Raw genomic sequence first — 22,241 nt, 5'->3', positions numbered from 1 at the left:
ATCTGACACACAGGCACGTGGAGGGAACTTTTTGTGTATAACAGATAAATGACACCAATTACCTATTATTTTGTTACACTGCAAATTTCAAAAGTAATAACTTTCAGTTTGTGATATGTGGATGATGTAGAAAATTGTTCGAAATGTGAGTTTTTTATTTCTCATAAAATGACTTAATTTCCAATTTTCCACTTCGTATCAAAGAAGCTATATAAATATATGTATATATATATATATATACAAACGGAAAATTTTCGACTCTTGAGTATGACAGACCCAGTTGTGGATGAGTGGCGCCAACTTTACAGCTAAACAGGGAAGTCTCACCAGGAATTCAATCAATGGTTCTCCGAGATTTCGATGACTTTCGTGAGGTGGCGCAACTGCTTTTCCACATACCGCGTCCGTAACACAGATTGCAGAGAAATCTTCAATCTGTGGTCCGTGAATATTTATTGACTCACCAGAAATACAGCCCCTTAAATCCTCAAGAGGGCTGTGTTAGTTGTGTTAGAAACATAGATTAAGGTAACTCTAATCTATGGTTAGAAAGAAACATATGCTATATACCTACACTCTATGGAAAAACCATATATGTATTATACCAATATCGATAACACGCGTTCTAGACTACGACAAAAAGTTATGCCAAATCGTTGGGAGGAATCCACTTGTACGCATGCGCGAATTAGAAGTTCGAAAATGACAATCAAGATATTGGTTAGTTTGTTTTCATATTTGTAGTTGAATGAATTCGAATGATGATTTATTTCAAATTCTTGTACACATTTTGAGAAGAATTTTATTCGACGCGAAAGTTAATGAATATTGAATTCATCGAGAATTTATCCGTTTTTTTCAACTTTCAGATAAATCAACGAAAAGAGATCAAACCAAATGAGTGCATCAAAACTATTCACTCAATATTATTATGATTTGTGAAATAATAAGTGCCGAATAGGAATGGTATTGTCTATACTGAGTAAACTCAAGAGTGACATAATAACAATTTCGTTTAATATTACTGTTTCATACCAGTTTCAATATTGCGTGTTTGTGTCAACATCATACTTATCTCACCTCCTGAATTTCCCCTCTTGTAAATCTACTAAATAGTCAATAAAAAATATTCTTTGGTCAACATTTAATGTAATATGTAGTTATATTTTATATATAAAAGTACAGAGTGCTCATTAAAAGAGCCATGCTTCAATAGAAGCAATACAATAATCAATTTGGCAATAATATTGCCAGAAGATGAGAAACTTGTAGGTACTAGTAACTACAGTTGAGCTTTATATATATAGATGTCGATTTAGATATTTCACTATTTCAGTGCTGAAAAAACAATCATATAAATTGAACTAGAATTATTACCTCAACTCCCAACTGAATTTCAAGACAATAACAGACTTATCTAGATACAATGCAGACAATATACGATAGTGAACAACCTAGAAAAATGTATTCACAGTCCTAAAATTTTGTTAATTCAACATCACTTTTGTTAGTCTCCGCACTCCGCAGGTTTTCTGTGGATTACACATAATATTTCACTTTTGTTATGAATCCGAGCGTCTAGTGTTGCAAAATGATGAAGTTTCAAGAATTTTACTTCTAGTTATTAGAAATCAACGAAGAAATACAAATTATACTACGTAATGCAAACCTGAGTTTGAACCTGATTCAGACCAATATCAACATATTGATAGGTTAAGGTCGAAAATATTCGAACGGTTGTGAAGTAAAATCATTTAATTCCTGTCAATTCATAAAACCATGTATCAGAAAGAGACAGAACTAATCAGGTATTTTTATTCTTAATATTTCTGCACATGCGCATAAGTCGATTCCGGCCACGGGCTGGCTTCAATTTTCGAGGTCCCATTATCGATATAGAATATAATAGATATATGGGAAAAACCTTACGGTCTAGTCATATAGGCGCCACCAAAACATACATATCTCACACAAAAGTTCATCCTATGGATATTCAAACGATTTTCCTCATATGCTCAGCCGCAATTCCTTGATAAATTATATCTCGCATTCAGTTTCTTGTAACCAATTAAATACTGTCGAAATTTTATCCGGTACTATTCTAAACAAACCATATAAGATGATGGTAGTTCGTTGAAATCAGGTTATCAATAAGCTTTGAGAAAGAGAAAAATATATTGGGTGTTTCATTTAAAATAAAGGGGACGGACTGTGATGTATTTGCACGAATCACCCTGTATATTTGATTTTATACTTGAAAACGCCCCATTGAATTTGAAATTTTGACGTGTCCTAGTGTTTTCTATAATTTTATAACATTATGACAAAATAGATATTTATGCACCGAGGACGAAAAACTGTCTATTACAGTCAAGCCTGCAAGTTGATAGCCGAGGCGCAGCCGAGGATATAGCAAACAAGCGAGACAGTAAAGACACTTTATTGCCGAGGTGCATATTAACATGCGTTCAAAAAAATTCGTCGTCAAGTAGAATATGGAATTTTGAACGTCGGTGTCTGAACGTAATTCGTAGCTTTTGCTAAAAGAATCATTGTTTCGAAAGTATACTGTTTTGCAATGCGTTGACGGAACAGGTATGTTCAAGCAAAACAAGTACTAATCGACCAAAGAAAAAACCTCAGAGTTTTTCAGCAATAATGAAAATATGACAGAAGCTCCACGAACCTGTTTGGTTTTTATCTCAAGTGGCTGGAGTATCTGTTGGCATATTTTATGCCACACGATTTTGAATGAAAGACATCAGTTTGCTTTCATGAAGATTGACATGTTATCAGAAAATTTAAGAAAAGATTGATTACCTATCCTTGGACTATCCAAAAAAAAAGGAGTTTGGTATGCATCAGTCAATGGCAAAATGTGGGACCTATTTTCTTTTATGGAACTTAAACAGTTGAACGTTTTGAATAAGGAGAGAGCATCATGTCTTTTTATAGCTTAATTGAATTTTGATAAAGTGTCCAATATTTATTTTCATGTAATTCAGTTCTTTAGTTTGGTCATGACTTTTCAATAATGACCAAATCAATTCAATATTCAAAGAGAATTAATAAACATGTTCAGATTCTTACTGTGCTTTATTCATATTACTGAAATAGGTAGAACCTTTCTACAAAAAAAAAACACCGCGATCCGTTCGAAATTCATGTCTCTTACGTATGAAACTGGTGGAAATCGGTTGAAATTTTTACCAAGAACTTTTCTGATCGCCTCAGATTGTTTGGATTCTTGTGATCTGACGCAATGGATGAAATGCATCTCGCACTTTGCGCGGAATTAACTTTTCCTTAAAAGTGCCTCTCCACTTTCCATACAAAATTACGATGTATATACTCCATTCACTTTTATTTTAGCACTCGGTTGGTCATGGAAATTTGACACATTTCACTCTGTATAGTACGAAAATGTGGGGTTATGACGCTTGTCAGAACATTTTTGTGTTCTATGTCTATGTTGCCCGTTCTACGTAAAAGTTTCTGTTATTACGTATTTTATCGCAGTGTCGAATCTCTTCGGAAAATATGTGACGAACATAATTGAAGTTAATACAAACTGATTGAAGGCATACCAAATCCAGTTATTTGCATGGAAAATACAAGAGATCAGTATAATATAATATGCCTAGCATGAGGAGAGTTAATGTTCGTTATCTTCTTTGGCTAAAGTTTGAATACGTTACATCAGTTGTAGATTTCAAAAATATTAACCCGAAGATGAAATGCATATGATGCAGTGGTTGGGAATGGGTATCTACCGGAGAAATTAACAGATAAGTACAAGACTGTTAAATTCTTCAATAAAAATCATCTTGTATTAATATAAGTAAAAGGAATTAAAGGAAGTTTCAAGTCAAGATGAACTTCACCTTTGAACGAAAATTCCACATGAATAAACAATTAACAGGACAACTGGCGCGTACTTGTGGCTGTTCATCTTAATACATTGATGAAATAATAATAATGAGGTATTTATTGGTACCTTAAGACAATAACAATGTATAGGACAAGTCAAATGAAAAATAGAAAAATAAATTTTCGGAAACTTCTACGATGAACTTCATCGAAAATCCTGTAGTAAACTTTTAGCATTAATTCACTCAAACATAAAATTCTCAAATGCCACCACAATTTTGGGTCTCCCAATAGAAGGAAATTCTTTGTCATCCTCTTCATTCACAATCTTTCTGATTGTGGAAATAATCAGCTGAAATATGAGTCGTTTAGATTCAGATGAAACATTTTATAAATTCTCTTATATTGAATAATATGTTCGCTACCGTCTGACGCGAGGTCTGACGTATTGTGGATTTTAGAATATCAGGGTATAACTATTTGAATGAGCGGACCTGAATTCTAAATATCACTTCCTGAAACCCTGTCTCTTTTTTTCAATCACTTTCGGCATTTTCGCAATAAAAATGGATATTAGTTGTGGCAACGGCGTTATGACATTAACGACTTTTCATGAGTGCAAACCTTAATCCGTTCTAGTTACAAAAATTTTAGAATATTATTTCATGGCCAACCGACTGCTAAAATAAATGTGAATGGAGTATAGGTTAATGTCATTATTGTTTACATTTTGGAAAGATGGAGTAATTCAAGAAAAGACCTACGTTCAGGCACCGAATATCAACGTTTAAAATTCCATAGCCTACGTGCGACGAAATTTTTTGAACGCCCGTTAGAACTCATAGACTTCCAATGTATGGCACTTGTTTGAAACGTCGAACAGAGGTGGTTGTTTTGCAGAACGCTATTATGACAACGATATGATAATTGAACAAAGAATCGTTCAACTTGGGGGACCTATTGGAGAAAATTCCCTTTTAATGACGATAATGCACATCTTTAACGTAACCTGATTAGTGAGGCGCTGGCGGCTGGAACTGGAAGCTGATTCTAATGAGATGATGAACTGGTCGTGGCCAGCTTGCTCCCAGACATGGTATCGACCATGTAGGGGGACGGATGCTTAGAGAACTTTCTTCCCTAGAAAAACCGATCAACGGTATGGGGTAGCTTTCTAATCTAACGCTTTGCTTGATATTGGGACTAATTCGTCCTAAAATTTCATAAATTGTCCAATCGAAAGTAAACCTGAGGAGAAGAATGCTTTAGGATGGCGCAAAAAACCAAGCTTCACGGAGAGCTTACATTTTCTCTTTATTTTTATTCTCTAGGGTTTCTCATATTTTCCATCAAAATTTGTTTCCATAAAGTTATTCATTCTTTTCTTTTCTGTAAAAAAACAATAATATCAACTCAACATACTCTGATATCTGAACAAACATAAACATCTAGAAGCGAATTTTCCTGAAATAAATTGATAGAAGTTTAATGATTCCTATCAATTGTTGAGCAGTGCATATCCTTCAAATTGTATATATTTTATTTTACGAAAAATTCAAAGATTCATCCTCGCATCATATTCTAACCTAACATTGTTCATTGTGATGAATTCATTGAAAAATGAAAGTGTGATATCTTTCTGAATACGTTATACAGAATGTCTGTGAATAAATGTGGATGACTTCACGACATGATTAATCGATGAAAATTAGCGGGGGTAGTTCATATAGTTCTCTTTCGGAATCGACCCCATTTTCAAGAAACAGTCTTCAAAAGTCGTTGACTAATTGATGGTTTTCATTTTTTTCTACGGGTAGGTACTAAAAAAACACTGAGTCCTAATTACAAAACTCTACATATAGGAGAGAGTTGGGCAAAACAGGATAGTTCGGTAAAACGGGACATCGGGCAATATTCGAAAATAAGCAGGGCTATTTGACGACTGGTAATAGTGGTAATATAACTCGCTGTGAATAAGGTATCTTCAAATGTAGAAGTTCATTATTCAAATGAATTGTAAATCTGTAACGTGTGACAAGCTGCAATTCGTGAAGGTAGTGTTATACTATTTAGTTTTACCAGTAGTTAATGGATAATTTTTCAATTTGAATAACGAAAATAAATAGCGATGAGTATTTCATATGAAAATTCGAATAATTGACTATATTTCGTGATATTTAAAGATATAAGAAAATATTTTTTCTCGTAAAAACCCTGAATAATATTTTGGAAGACGCGGTCGGGCAAAATGGGATACCATGCAGTCGGATAAAACTGGATACTATCCCGTTTTGCCCAACCAAGAGATCTATTGGTTTCCACAAAGATTTCGAATTTTATTGTTCAACAAGTCTAAAGAAGGATGGGAAAATATGCGAGAAAAACGAATCGGCAGTAATAAACAAGAATAAAGAGAAGGTAAAAAATACAATATCTTACAAAAAGTCGTCAAAAGAGAAGAGAGGAAGAAACAAAAATTGTAGTTCAGAAGATGAAGAAGAACCCGATGTAACCTGCATTTATTGTTCAGAATTGAACTCTGCCGCAGACATGCAATTTTTAGTTTTGCAACTGTTTAGCTGCAGAAGTGAGTACAATGCATTTATATGGGACCGCGCAGACATGCAACTGAAAAGTTGCAGCGATTGCCTTTGTTTGCGCCCTCGAACCGCTTGCAATCAAACTGTTGAGCAACTGAAAAGTTGCATGTCTGCGGCAGGCCTAAGAGTGCTGACGGTTGGGTAATGTGCCAGGACTGTCGTATTTGGTCTCACGAAGCTTGTGCCCGAGTTGAGAGTGATGTTGATCCGTACTCGTGCGATTTTTGTCGTTGCTGAAGTCTTGATTTGTTTTTTGAAGTATGAGTTTCCTAAGGTGTTCTGTTTTCAATTTCGATAAATATATCTGACTCTCATAATCATCTTCATTTTTATTCATACATCATCCCATTTTACCCGACTAGAAGGGCAAAACAGGATACTTTACTTTTTATCACAAATATTACTTTTTCTATATAATCATCAAACAATGAAGGAATGCTCGATATTCAATGTTTAGAGAAGACACCAGAGATGTTATTGTGCAGAAGTTGCAGTTATCAATAGCTTGTTTAGGGAGTTATGGGTTATATAACGTTAGCTATCTCGTTTTATCCAACTCTCCCCTACCTAATGAAGCCCTAAGTAGATATTGCTCAAACAATTTTTTCGATCTCATAACTTTATTATTAGGGGTTGAAAATAGCAACCCCAATATCTTAGGATATTTCATTCTATGGAACACTTATGTAATGAACTGAAATGATAAGAACTGCTTGTAAGTTTCGATTCATTCTGAGAAAAGTATCCACTGTTTCGAAATTTTGGAGACTTTCTTTCTCCAGAATTGAATTGGAAACCATAAGAGAATTTTATTTTTCAAAAAATTGTAATTTTCAACCCCTAATAATAAAGTTATGTGAACGAAAAAAATTCTCTAAGCAACAAAGTTTCACGACTCTGTTTGTTACATACACACTTTAAATATATGTATATAACGTTTCGTAGAGAATTTATGTTATGAAAATTATATTCGAATATCCAGAATGAAAGAAATCCAAACCTTTGAATCTTTCCAATATTACTTGTCATATATTTATTGATTTCCGTAAATCAAAGCTAAATGATTTTGATCTACAATTAAAAAATATATTTTGTGTAGTTCATAATAACTTCGTATTTTCTTATCGTTGTTCGTATTGTCTCAATAGAAATACGACAACAATTTTATCACTTTATTTCATTTCAGGCCAACAGGTCATAGCAGTTATATTATGAAGAAATTCTTTTCCTCATTGGGTAATGCAATGTTGACAGCTAAGGAACGGAAAATCAAATTGAGGGAAGAGATTGCTCATAGATTAAGTGAGTTAACGAAAGAAGAAAAGGATGGACAAAGTGAAATAGTGGTGAGAAAAGTGAGTGTATATCATAATATAAGTGGATATCGATTTTATTCAGAATAAAATTTTTTCGAAATATTCTATGAGAATTATGATATTCGTTGAAAGATTTCATTTTTGAATTATCTTTCAATGAAATTCAATGTATTGTCAAGTCGTATGAAGAGTAGAATTTTTAGCTAAAAAATAACTTAAACGTTTGTAATAATTTCAAATCAGTTTCGGTCAGTGTTTTCTTGATTGAATGGTCTGCGAATTGGTTACAATTGGAGTTAAATCTTTCGTTATATTATTTTGAATAATACCATCGTTGGAATGGTTTAGAAATTTTTGACCGATTAGTAGGCACCATTTTCAGACCGAAATTGTTTTACCCATCTTAGCCTTGTTCATTCAACTCTTCTCGAGTTCTTTTTAAATTACTTTCCTTCACTTCACTTCACTTCTCTTCTCTACTGCCCTCCATCCAACTCCACTCCACTGCACTCTCCTCTCCTCCAATCACCTTCAGCAAAAATACTCAATTCTCGAATTCCACAGATAGGTATTCTTAATTTTTAAATATCAAATCACTCGAAATCGCAGCATATAATACTAGAAAACATGGAGAATACTTACTTTCATTTTCCAAAATGGTCCAATATTCTTTAGTCAGGGTTCAGCTTACTTTTAAGAGTTGGCAGACTCATCACGTGAAGGAAAAAGTATATTCCAAAAAATATTCTATTCGATGAAATTCTTTGTAAAATATAGGTAACTAAAAATTACATTTTTTCATGTATTTTCAATTTTTCAAAGCCGGTTTGGAAAGACTCACTCTGTATAAGTATAGATATCAGAGCATTAAAGAATTGCGCGACCTTGTCAGGCAAATTTTCCTGACAAGATAACGGACACACTTTTCAATAATGCAGAATTCCTCAAACTTCAAACCAGCTCATTTCTTGAAATTCCCCCTATTACCTTCCTATTTTTCATTCAACAATCAACATAAGATCATCAACCATTTCAAATGTTCGAATCGTGTCGATGTCAGTGTTATTATGTTCACGTTTTTGGTCACAAAAATACCCTTTATGTACTTGATATTATATTTCCCCCTTTCATTTTTGAATTAATTTTCACTGATGTTGTTTTCAACATTTGTTTTCGAATCAGTGAGCATTAAAGTAATTACGAAGTATAAATGAGTTTTAGATTTTAGGACTACCAGAATTTCAAAAAAGCCAGCGTGTGTCTATATTTTTAAGCACAGAGAATGAGATAAACACTAAACCAATTATCGAAAGAATATTCTTGGATGAAAAACAATGCTTCATTCCTAGGTAAGCTACCAGGTTTTGTTCTTATAAAAGCGATAATAAATTTCCGCAACTCATTTTGATAGGATTTTATGTTGAATGATAAATAGTCCATTACAATCCTCAGAAAAATCTATTGTTATTCGAGTCATTGTAACGTTATTAACAATATCACTTTTCTGAACTCAACAATGTTCCATTCATGCCATTTGTGGTCTGAAAATCCGATATTATCGGTAGAATATTACGAAAGATAGTTGAACAATATTTCCTTTTATTTACTTCTATGTTCTGAAATTTCATATGATACATAAATCATCAATATTGATCTGCATATTATCTTCTCTTATTTCATTTTTCAAGGTATAGTAAAGCAGGAATGGAAATGGTTAAACTACATTCAATGGAAGACTGGGATAACCTGCCTCTTACACGTTGGAAAATTAAGCAGCCAAAGTTGATCGAGCAGAGGGAGAATGCTCTTGAGACTGGTAATTTTTTTCGCAATTCTGTATTTACTGTACCTCATTCTCTCGTATGATGAAGTTTCTCAGAAATCATTAGAAGAATGCTAAGATTTCATATTTGGAGCCTCACTCCTTGCAATTGATGGTTATACAAGTTCCTTTTCTTCCTTAATCTCAACCAAAATTAAATAGAGAACGGAGGACTCTGTTTAACCAAGAGTAACGTTATTGGACAATAATCAAACTATTGGACAATTAATCAAAATTCAATTAAGCAATAAAAAGCCTCACAATATCTCCTTCATTACGCTCTACTGTTAAAATTCCATAAAAAAGTGGCTGTGACTAGAGTCCCGACTCGGGATCTGTGTCCAGTCCCGACTGATGAAATCAAATGACTCAATTACCAAACAAGTTTCTTGTCCTTACTCGGGATCCTTGTCCAGTCCCGACATTGAAAAAGGGTTTTGAGGTTATGTTCGCGAAACGTATAATATTATTTATGAGTAGTTTCGACAAAATTCAAGGAGTGATTCCTTATCAAAAAATAGTGTGGGCTTTTTCTAAATCAAGATTGAAAAGACAAGAGAAAATGCTATCTTGGAATTTGGGAATGGAAGGAGCAGCAAAGTATGCAATTCTAACTGGTGAGAAAGTTGAGAATTGCTACGTGTAAATGGATCCATTCTGACGAAAACGATGTATTTTTTATTAAATATATCTTTGAAACGTCACATTTTGAAATAACCATTTTAAGCGTTTCCCAAAAAAAATAAATATTTTTAGCACTTAAAAATGAAAAATAAAAATGGGTATTTAAAATTTAAAGCATTTCATGTGGATTGCAAAAGTTAACAACATCGAATGAAATATGCCTTGATAATAAAGGACAACAAATACATTATCTTGATGAGATAGACATAGATGGCTGTCTATGAAGTCTGGGAAGAACGAGGAAGGTCGTAAAATTTTATGGGATTTTTATGGCCGGTTGCAGTTGAAGCTCGCCAGTAAGTAGGCGCCTGTAGATCAACAGCTGTTATTTTATAAATAAGCTGATCGGACATTGTTCTTTTCATTGTCTTGTATGCGCTGTTGCCAAATCGTAAACTCCGCACAAAGCGATTTAAATTTTAAAACCCCATATTTGAAGGATGATTTTGAATAGTTTCCGCGGCGAATTTGAAAAAATCATGAATGAAACTCATAATTATTCAGTTTTAACTTGCATATGCAGTGATATCCCATATTGAGGAGAATTCCCCATTGACAGACGTAATTTTTGATTCAGAAGTGAACCTCTTCTTTGTGGCCTTTCTTGACTGAAAAAATGCGATCGAGAAAGGAAGCTGCCAAATATATTTGTGAAATGTATGATATTTTATACGAAATAACGATAGGTACAATGCTGCGGCACCTCAATGAATTGTATTTTTATATGAAGTGTATGAAAATGTAGCCAAAAAAGGTAAAGGTAGTGGTTCTGTTTGAAATGTTCACCTTAGATGTTTCATTTCAAGGTTGCTCTTTTTTCTCCTTATAAATGTTGATTTGAAAATAAAATATCCTTTAACATATTTATCTTTAACAATTCATATCTACATGCCTGATTGAAATATGAATCATTGTTTTTATTTCACTGGGTATAGGCTTACTTTGTACTGAAAATTGAGTTCTTCTTTCACTTCTCAATAATTTCAAAGCACCAGTGCAGTGCATCGTTGAATTCGGGACCGAATATCAGTCCCGAATTTGTCGACGTCACTCGGGACTGGACATGATTCCCGAGTTGGGACTCTAGTCACAGAAAAAAAAATAGGTCCCACATTTTGTTTTTGACTGATGGATACCAAACTCTAATTTTTGTATTTGGATGATACGAGGCTAGGTAACCTTTTCAATTTTCTGATAACATGTCAACACATTGCTGTCTTTTTTTATTCAAAATCGTGTAGAATAATTTTTTTGTGCATAATTTGTTACTGAATAAACTCCATTCTAAATGCCAACGGAGACTCCAGCCAGTTGAGATAAAACCACAACCTATAGGTTCGTGGAGCTTTTGTCATTATATTTTCAACATTGCTAAATGTATCTGGGGTTTTCTACTCTGGTCCCTTTTTTGTTTGAACATACCTGCATCGTAGAAAATGTCGAAATATCGCGAAACAGTAATTGGGTAAGATTTATAATAATCTACAGTAACATTGGGATACCCTATGGAGTCGCTGGAACATTTATGAATAGAATATTTTCACTCTGACCTCTCTCCTTCTATTTTGTCCCCAATTTTGAAGAAGGATTCAGAAGTAAATTCTTTCAGCACGTGCGTAAGAACCATGTTCTTAATTTGCTGATAATTTTAATGCAACAACAAATCCAAAACACTGACAGTTTGCGCGGTGGGACTGGCCGTACGGAAGCGTTGAAAATGGTGAAAAAAAAAAATCCAGCGTGTCAGATCTTTGGAGGATATGTTAATTGGACCCAAAGGAAGCTACTTTTCAAGGGACACACAATTTGGACGTGACGCAAGGTCAAAGCGGTCCTTTGAAAATGTAAAAAAAAAATTATTACCTGTACATTCTCGAGCGTATCAGATTTTCATACAGATGGTTAGGTGTTGTAGACGTATTGACTCATTAATCTGACACTAATCAGGGGGGGTTTTCTTACTCTGACACTTTGAAGATGATAAAAATTCTTTTTTTCCGAATATTCCCCTGCCTGAACCTTGACCTCTAATCGTTTTTGAATTCATTATGAATGTTGTAGATAATGAAATTCTACACAACTTTTGTCTGAAGCAATTTTACTTACTCTTAACCGTTCTCGAGTCAGAGGGCGATAAGGGCGAGGAGCTTAGCCACACATGCGAAAGGGCGAGGTCAATTTAGAATCCCAGTCTAATCTACATCATCCAATTGTCAAAATGACAAGGTATTTCTATAATGACAATTTCGAAATAAGTCTCTCACTGAACCTTAGAATGTACTATTTTCCAACGAGTGAATTTTTGCTACAGCATGTATCTCTAAATACCTCGCATTAATCGCCATATATCTCAAAAACGTTTGAACGTACAAAAAATTGCTCCGAACAAAATTTGTAGAAAATGATGTGCTGTACAACTTTTATAATGAATGCGAAAAAGATTCGAAGCCCAGGGGAGGAGATAATTAAAAAAAACTGATTTTCGTGACCTTTATGGCCAATTTTTATTGTTTCGGCATGTTAAAACTGTCAGATTATATTTTTTCCGTTATTCTTGAAATATTAGCTTCAAAATAAAAACAAACGCCACCGCACTCGAGAATGTACACGTGACGTTTGTTTTTTGCAACTTTGGCGCCCTCCCACATTTTCGACACGCTTAAATTGTCAGTTCAAGAGAATATATACTTTTCAACATGTAATTAACCACATATATCTTAATCTGACACGCTCGAGTATGAACAATGATCGTTTTTTTTTTTACTATTCTGACAGGCTGTCCTAGAGAATTCCCCCTATATACAGGTCTAATTTTTGGTAGAGGTACTCTACAGGGTCCAAGGTATGTCCCCTTACATTAATCTGAGACGCTCGAGTAAATCCCGAATTTCCCTCTTCGGCTCCTCAACTATAGTATAGAATGACTAAAAATGAATTTTTTCGATGAAATTTTATGCCTGAAATGGTATACTTACATAACTCCTATATGATCCGACATTTTTAGGTGGGCTAGATCTGTTGATCGTTCCAGGAGTAGCATTCACGACTAATGGACACAGATTGGGACATGGTGGTGGATATTATGACCGCTATATAAAGAACCTCAGAAGTAAACAGAAAAAAACAGTCATAACAGTTGGAGTTGCTTTCAAGGAACAAGTTGTGGATAACATTCCAACTGATGAGCATGATGAAGTTATTGACAAGATTGTCTTTGTTGACTAAAGTTCTAATATAATTTATCGCTTGCTGTTTCATTTTTCGGTTATGATCATTTGATTAGAATACCGTAGAACGAATGATTTTCGAAAAATAGAAATATTCACAGTCAGAGAAGAGATTATGGTAGGTAAATTGGAGTATTAATGTTACCTAACTTGATGAGATGGGTTGTTCATCTATGGATTCCTCAAGCTTCAACCTAGAATTATGCAATAATCGAGATGAATTTCATCGATGAGCAAACTCCATCAAATGCTAATCTGTATTTCTGGTTGTTTTGAAAGAATTTCACACTCAAATATATGAATCTTCATGAAAACTACCATCGAAAGATTTAAAAGTAGGGGTATATAAAATAGCTGTATTCAGGTTCGGCTTTCGGACAGTCCGAGAATGGTTCTAGAACTGCGCAGAGGATTTTATACTAGGGCGCAACAGTTTTGCGCAGTTTCAGAACAATTCTCGGACCGTCCAAAAGCAGAACCCGAATACAGCCAATGCTCCACTTTCTGAACTTTATTGCCAAGAGCTACGATGGATTTTAGTCCAATTTGCCTTCTGTTTGCAGAAGGCCTGGTTTCCAGTAATGTAATTATTGTATGAGACATCATGAGTTACTTCTTCATGACTTGTATCCTTGACCTAGTAGAGGGTTTTTCATTAGTTATTCTTCAACTGGGTGAATATATACAAAAGATATTCGTCAGAAAGGGTATCCACTGACTTGTGTATGAAAAATTACACACAATATGACTCACTTGTGTACAGGGAGGCAAGACGAAGTAATCTTGTTTTTGAGATACTGTAGTATTCACCTTCATCTTCAAAAATTCATCAGCATGTCATAGGAATTTGTACAAAAAATAAATAACCAGTGTTCCAATAGAGCTTTAGTTTATAGAGGTAAATTTTATCTTATTGTTTTGTATGTTTTCCCCATCTCTGGTGTTTTTTTAGGTCTGATGAAGCAGATGAAAATCTGCGAAACGTCGCCAAATATATTTTGAAAGTTCTCAAGTATTTGTCCTTATTCCCACAAAGAATACCCCCTGTTAAACCTTGGAGGACACAAAACTCACTTACTTAATCAGTTATGATTCTGCCGACATTTCGGAACCAGTGGTTCTTTTCGCAAGGCTAGACAAATCTTTAATTACATCTTTACAAAATCTTTACAGATTCAACACCATACTTCATCATAAAATTAACAAACCAAGAAAATGAAATATTCGAACAGAGTGGAGAACAAAAGAGCAGTTCTGATATGCGAAGGTAAAAGGAATGAAAAAAGACAATACAGAACATAATGGGAGAGAATTCACCAAATTGTATGCGTCTTAATGAAAACCATGTTCCGTTGACACATTTTTTCTCTCACCTGATATCAGTTTCCTTAATTCACTCAACCAGCAAATATACAGTGCAAAATCAGAAAAAAATTTTACTCAGAACAAGCAATAAAAATGAAAAGTTTATCATCATCATTTATATAGAAAATTCTGGGAGATTTCTGAATTGATAATCTTAATAAATCGCCCATTTCGCACGAAAATTCGTTATACAGGCCGAGTCTTCGACTAGAACAAATATTCTAACAGTAGATTCTTGAGATCAAAAGAAACACATTTTTCCTTTACCATTTTCTTCGAATTAGGTCGACTTAAAAGATACAGGCTGTTGAAAAACCATAAAAGATGTTATCTTTAGTTCTATCTCACGAACGGTTTTATCGCATGAAATGAACTTTTTCGGAATATAGTTTTTCATTTATTTGATGAATCTTCCACCCACGTCTTTGAGTTTTTTCGTTATGACCATTACGTACCATGAAAATACCAAAAATTGAAAGAATTCTACTCTTGAAGTTGGACGATATCTACTAAATATTTGAACGTTTTGTAAAATGAAAGTATTCTTCATATTTTGTCGTATAATATGCCGATTTCGAGTAATTTGATGTTAAAAAATGAAAAATACATATCTGTAAAATTCGAAAAATTGGGTACTTTGACCGAATGCAACTCTTTTTGAAAGATTTAGCTAGAAATTCTGAAGGTAATTGTGTTTCTCCAGGGGTGGCACAGCTCATTATGAAATCTCAAAATAGCTCAAATATCATTTTATCAGGACCGAATCGGAAAAAATCGTACAAATGGTACAGGAAGAAAGTGTATCTTTTCACCTCCAGAATCTACTATTTGTACGACTGAAAGACTCACCCTGTATATATAATGTTAGGAGTAGAAGCTACTATTTTTTTTGACAGTCTGGCAACGATATCGTACTTCTGAATGCTGACTTCATTTTATTCCTAAAATTTCTCAAGTCTATTGCAACAATTTTTTTTTTGGGAACACTCATCCTTATTATTCAATTGTAAGATAAATAACTCATTTTATAGATGCACCATATATTATTAAAATTTGAGAAAAAGTAGCAGAATAGTTTTTGAAATACGCAAATCTTTTAAGAAAGATTTTTTTTTTTGTTAGTACCTATTCACGGAATTTTCTATATTAATGAAGTGATGATTAATGATCATCGTATAAAAGTTGGACTGGTATATTCATTCTTCCTCTCTGTAAAGTGTTCATTAAATTAACGTTTTTTAAATTCACTGACCTCCTGTAGCTTTTTGGGTACCGTAGATTCTGGTGACTTGGGACGATTGTTGAATTCAACTTGTCATATATTTAAAACGGCGACCTATTTTTATCTGAAAAAAAGCTTCGAGTATACTTATAATGACTCAGACTATTGATTAGGATATATACCATGCTTCAGAACTCGAAGATAAATTTTGAAAAAAAAATATGCATGTCCCAAGTCACCCACCGATTTCGGAGGCTTGGGACACAAGTTAAAATCTATTGATTTCTCAACTCTCAAATGGAATAGATGACTAGGAACGGTGTATAGTTTCGAAAAATTAGAATTTGTGATTATGTAGTTGAAATTAGGTAAGGAAATTAAATGATAAACCCCTATTACAGCGGAAGTAAATATATTTCAACTCAAATGTAAAAAAAACTAAACAAAACAAGGGAACTTCGATTTCCTTCATTTTTCGGTGATTTCTTTGAGGAAATAACGTAAAAATGATAATATCCTATGAAAAATCGGCATATTTCCTGCGCCGCTTGTATCAATTCAGCATTGTCCCAAAACACCCTATGAAAAAACAAAATTTAGAATGAGTTCCGTGTTGCCGTTTGATTTGTAAACAACCTTGTTTCATGACATATCTAAAATCTCAATATCCCACGTATCCAGAAAAAAAAATTACACATGCACAAAATGAAACACATGTACAGGACACTTGAAAGTATAAGGGCCATAAAAAAACGCGCTTTTAATCTCCTGAATTCATTGATTTTTCCTGTCAATTCAAACTCTCTGGTCACGGCAAACTCAACAGGAATTAATTGTTAAGCTAACTGAAAAGACGCTACACAATCTTATAAGTTTGTCTCTTCACTCATAAATGGTAAGAAACAAAGAAATCTGCATGGGGGTAATTGTCCAAGTTACAGGACTGTCCCAAGTCACCCGAATCTACCGGTAGTCCAAATTAAACGCTTTGCTAGTTATTGGAGAGATATCGAGGATTTCATGTTTCTTCTTTCAGGTTTATTGACCTATCGTGAAACTGTCCAATAGCTAGCCTAAACGAGAGGGGAATAAACCGGCCCTGGGATAGACTATTTTGACTCAAATCAAAATTTGGAAGTTTTGAAATGCATAGTACACGCCGGTTGTTTAGTTACGATTTCATAATTTAAATCTATAAATCAATCATTTCACTCAAGCAATTTCAAATAATCCGAAACTAGAGTTTTCAGTTTTCGTAATTCACGTCATGCATTTGTAATCGAGGGACTTCACCAGGATGACTAAGGTACCCTGGGCGTAAGCGCTCGAATGATCCGATATGATGTTCCTTTCCTCCGCCTATCCAGTGAGCCACAAAGTATTCGCAATGAAGTTCGCAAGTGCAGTTTTGTTGTTATTAGTGAGTTCAGTTCGCGGCGCAAAAATCTTAGCATGGTTCACATGTCCTGCGGTCAGTCACCAAAGTGCATTTCAACCGATCTGGAAGGCTCTCTCCTTGAGAGGTCACGAAATCACTGTCATAACCCCGAATCCCCTCAACGATATCCTATTAATTAATCTCACAGAAATAGATACGGGCTTCACTTATAAAGTTTGGAAAGAGATAGATATATCCAATATGCGTCGGGAGATATCGAACGCCTTCAGAACTCTCTATTATTTCCACAAGGTGCATGAGAGATCCATAGAGATGTCACTGCAGATCGAAGCTGTTCGGAATGCTCTCGAGAAACCTGCAGGTTTTTATGATTTGATCATTATAGAAGCTCATAGTCCGATTTTATTCGGCTTGCAACATAAGCTCAAGTCTCCATTGGTGGCAGTATCATCGCTGGGTTTCTTCAATCATCTAAATTACCTCATAGGAAATTCTATTCATCCCGCTCTATATCCAGACTTCGTGTCTGAACTATCCGCACCGATGACATTGCTGGAGAAACTAGACAGTCTGTATCTAACAATTGGAAATTATTTAACTAATAAATTTATAATAAGTCCACATGCTGACGCTGTAGCTAAGGAATACTTCGGAAACGATATGCCCTATATTGAAGAAATGGTTAGAGGAGCGAGTGTCGTATTCGAAAATATTAACCCAGTTTTTGCTGATAGAAGACCTCTTGTGCCAAATTCGATGCAGTTCTCGCATGTTTCTTTCAGCAGGAATGAATTGATGGATAAGGTATTGTATTAATAGGTTTATCAATGATCAAATCGTTAGAAGCGGCTTATATAGGCTCAAGCATAAGTTTGGAATGAAATTAATATTTATTCAACCAATATGGAAACGCTGAAACGCATTAATTGATTTTTATTCTCATTTTCTGACAATACAATTTAGAGTTTTTCCTCCAGCCGCAACCCCAATAAAAAATATACCTTGTGTGGGCTCGTTGAAAATTGGAATCCCACCATAAGGAAAAAAAATTAATTCAGTAGTTTCTAAACTACTAACTTGAAACTAAGACGCTGAATTACTTCAATTGAGTTCCGTTGGTACCTACATATTTTTTGCCATAATTTTTTTTTCTTTCATTCTCGTAATTATCAGCATTTTTAATTTCCTTTATCGGATGGAAAAGTAGCAATTCAATTTTTAGAAATGCGGAAACGTCAACCAAGAGATTGGTCAGCTCGTTTTCATCTTTGGGGATAAAACATTATTACAAGCAGGAAACAAAAAAAGGCAGTTGAAGAAACCTATAAGCAGCAAAGGAAGGAGGACACCTAAAAGTTGCCTAAGTTTGAATAGCTGTAACTTTGAGACAAGGTACTTTGAGGATTTTTGATTTTGACCCCGAAATACCAAGCCCTATACTTTGCTCATATTCCATTAGCAAACGGTAATTTTTTTCAATCTTTTCTTGTTGTACAGGGTGTGATTGCAAGGCAGTCGAAGATTTCGGTTTTTTGGCGAAGAATTTGGGAATAGTAGAGGTCTTAACAAAGTTTTTTGGTGCTGGGTGGATTGTTAGGTCGACTCCTCGAAACATCTTTGACCACAGATAACAGAATCGTCTTTGACACTTTCCGGATAAAATGCGTTGCTATGGAAATATCGCCATTTTATGAAATCAGCTTTTTCTTGAAAGTCTAGCTATAAATTCGACATTTCTTCGCCGGTTATGTGATGCTAAGCAGCACAATAATTCCTGGTCTTAGCGCAACTGTCGAGAGGTTATTTTTCCAGATTATCTTTTGTATGTATCTTTTGTGCATGGAAGCGAGAAATTTCCATCTTTTGTTTGAGAATTCAGAACCAGTGAGAGCCTTACAAAGTTCTTCTATTGGGTGGATTATTACATCATTACCTCAAGTTTTCGTCATTTCCTTGATACACTGCTATGGGAATAACGTTATTCTATTAAAGTTCGTGTTTCTCCGAAAAATAAATTTGACATAATGAGTTTGCTTTCGTATCCAGGAGAATGGTTAACCAATATTTCAGAAAATCTTCACATTGAAGTTTCATTTATCGATTAATCGATTCATTAATCTAATCACGGTTGATAATTTTGAAGAAAATTATCCAAAATCCTAATTTATCCGCAAAATGCTTGAAATAAATACAAGGTTTTCATTAAGTGTAACAACAATTTTTTAAATTCAATGTACAAACAAAAATTCTTATTTGTCGTGCCGGGCAATGTAATCTACTGGTCCCTATCGAATATTTTCAGTTTATTCCGAATATTCTGATCCATTATCCATATAGAATGAATCTATTGAGCAATGGAAGAGTATTTCACATTCCATATATCAATTGATTGTACTAGGTGATTCGGGAGTTATACGCAATTGAAAATATTGACTTATACATAAATCATAAAGCATCATTCAGATAAATGATGGTTGGGTTATGAAGTTAAAAACTTATCATATTAGATAAGGTGTTTTTTGACTCGTCTAGGCTTGCTCTACCTCAGGTTAACTTATGTCTACAGGGTATATTTGAAGGTGGGCTTTTTTTTTCTACAGAAGGTAGAAGTGGTCGAAACTTTCAAAATGACAAAGTTGAAAAATAAATTGAAAATGATTACTGAGAAACTGATTACTGAAATAGATCCTAATACGACCCTAGACCGTTTGTTGGCCGAATTATCGCAAAGCAATGGGAAAAATCTTATCTCCTGATTCGACCGTGTGGTTTCGTTTAGGATATTTACGTGGTAATGAAAATGAAAACTTAGGATTGTCGAATTTTTCTCATTATTTTTTAGTAACTTACACGATTTCATGAAATGGCTCATTTCGATACCAACTGACAGGACATAAGTGTAAAAAATAGAATAATACTTCAAAATTCCACTAATAAATTTCGTCTAAATTATTTACGAATTTTTTCACAATGGGCATCACAATCTTCTTGTTCGAACATTCCAACAGTCTTCATGAAAATGGGATGAAATGGGGAAACATCACAGCACTTTTTCCACATAACTAACTTTCAAGAAATTGCCTCGATTTTCTACATTTTTTTCCACCCTAAATTGCACGATAAAACAATAATGATTCTCTCAAAAGTGACCTGATGCATCTAATCCGATAAACTTGGTACTGAACCATTCATTGTCCAGCCATCTGTTTATGCTTTGTTTTGTTTTTGAGATGCCGGAGTCACCTTCCAGAGTCCCGTACTTGAAATTCAATGAAATTTTGTCAAACTTCTAGGAGTTGTATCTCAGCCATTTTGGATATTTTATATTATATAGACAATTTTTGGTTAAACGACTCATTTTGATCAATTCTATTTTTTGACAAAAAAAGCCTTTGAAAACACTCTGTATTTACCAATGAACCAGCCTGTATAGTAAACATTATTATTACTTGCACTTTTCTCTATCATGTTATACATTTTCGAAATGAATTTCTCTTATCTCGAAACTCAAACAAATGATAATAATTATGATATCATATGGGTCGTTTATACTGAGAGGCATACCGGTCTACAATGCAAGCGTGTTATTATGTTATTTTCATAATATTTCTCATTGTTATCATTACTTTGCGTGACGTGAAAAGTGCTAGAATATTAGGATGGTGTTCGTTTCCATCTATCAGCCACCAGCGAGTGTTCCAACCCCTCTGGAGAGAACTCTCTTTGAGGGGACACGAAGTTACAGCCATTGTTCCAAATCCACTAAACGATCCAAGCTTGACAAACTTAACGGAAATAGACACAGGTTATACTTATGACATTTTAAAGAGAACAGATATAACACATCTGAGGAGAGAAAATATGAATACGTTCAAGATTCAAATCGTTCTCCAAGATCTCCACGCGGAGGCTTTACAAATGGTATTTGAGAAGGAAGAAGTGAAAGTAATTTTAGAGAAAAATAAGAACCACTTTGACCTCATCATTATAGAAGGAATAAACCCAATTCTTTTCGGGTTACAACACAAGTTCGATGCTCCTTTAGTGGCTGTTTCCTCATTGAGTTTGAAGACTTATTGGCACTTTTTGTATGGCAACTCTATACACCCTGTGTTGTTTACAGATTATTATTCGGAACTCGTACCAAAATTGACATTCTGGGAAAAATTCGATAATATTTATATTACTATAGGAACCTTTATAATCAATAAGTTTGTTATGTTTCCCCGTGCACATAATATAGCGAAAAAGTATTTTGGAGAGGATATGCCTTATATAGAGGAAATGGTTAAAAGTTCGAGTTTGATGTTTAGCAATAATAATCCGATATTCTCCGATCTACGACCCTTGGTACCTAATGTCATACTCTTCAGAAATGTGGCTGAGAAAGGATACAACGATATGCATGAGGTTTGAGCTTTTTTTTTATTAAGGGTTCAGTCATGAAAATTCTTTTGAAATCTTGAATTTTTTGAATTCATCTCGAATATCAAGATTTCCGCAGAAGACATGTATAGGAATTCCCAAATTTGATGTCCTGTCGCGCGAAACCAATAAGAGCTAAGGCAAAAAAAATGACCACTTTCTAAACTTTTTTCCAGAGAAACAAAAAATGGCGAACATCGTAACTTTCCAATCTTTTTGGGGTATCAGTAAAACTAGAGATTTTGACGTATTCCAAAACTCTGACATTTTGCTCTGAAATAAAGTTTCTTCAGAATTGTTAATTGAATGGA

General features: G+C 34.2%; 2 protein-coding genes across 3 annotated transcripts in view; both read left to right on the top strand.

Annotated features, from left to right (window-relative positions):
• The first annotated feature begins 128 nt into the window (after positions 1 to 128).
• LOC123308051 (5-formyltetrahydrofolate cyclo-ligase) lies at positions 129 to 13,549 on the top strand. The gene is made up of 5 exons (XM_044890588.1): positions 129 to 145; positions 7,657 to 7,825; positions 9,008 to 9,135; positions 9,475 to 9,602; positions 13,297 to 13,549. Coding segments are annotated over exons 1-5 (648 nt in total). The 5' UTR covers positions 129 to 143; the 3' UTR covers positions 13,518 to 13,549.
• Positions 13,550 to 17,430: 3,881 nt separating this feature from the next.
• LOC123307793 (UDP-glycosyltransferase UGT5-like) overlaps positions 17,431 to 22,241 on the top strand; it is a 39,578-nt gene continuing 34,767 nt past the window's right edge. The window contains exon 1 of one of the 2 annotated variants that reach the window (XM_044890227.1): positions 17,431 to 18,309. In XM_044890227.1, coding sequence (XP_044746162.1) covers positions 17,446 to 18,309 — 864 coding nt within the window. In that variant the 5' untranslated portion in view covers positions 17,431 to 17,445. Of the gene's footprint in view, positions 18,310 to 21,041; positions 21,916 to 22,241 lie in introns of those variants that run through there. The other variant, XM_044890229.1, reaches the window with a different exon arrangement.

This window comes from Coccinella septempunctata, chromosome 2 (assembly GCF_907165205.1).
Source record: "Coccinella septempunctata chromosome 2, icCocSept1.1, whole genome shotgun sequence".
In the NCBI taxonomy this organism is placed as follows: Eukaryota; Metazoa; Arthropoda; class Insecta; order Coleoptera; family Coccinellidae; genus Coccinella; species Coccinella septempunctata.
The sequence above is the reverse complement of the archived record's forward strand: the minus strand, read 5'-3'. Positions and strand labels throughout refer to the sequence as shown.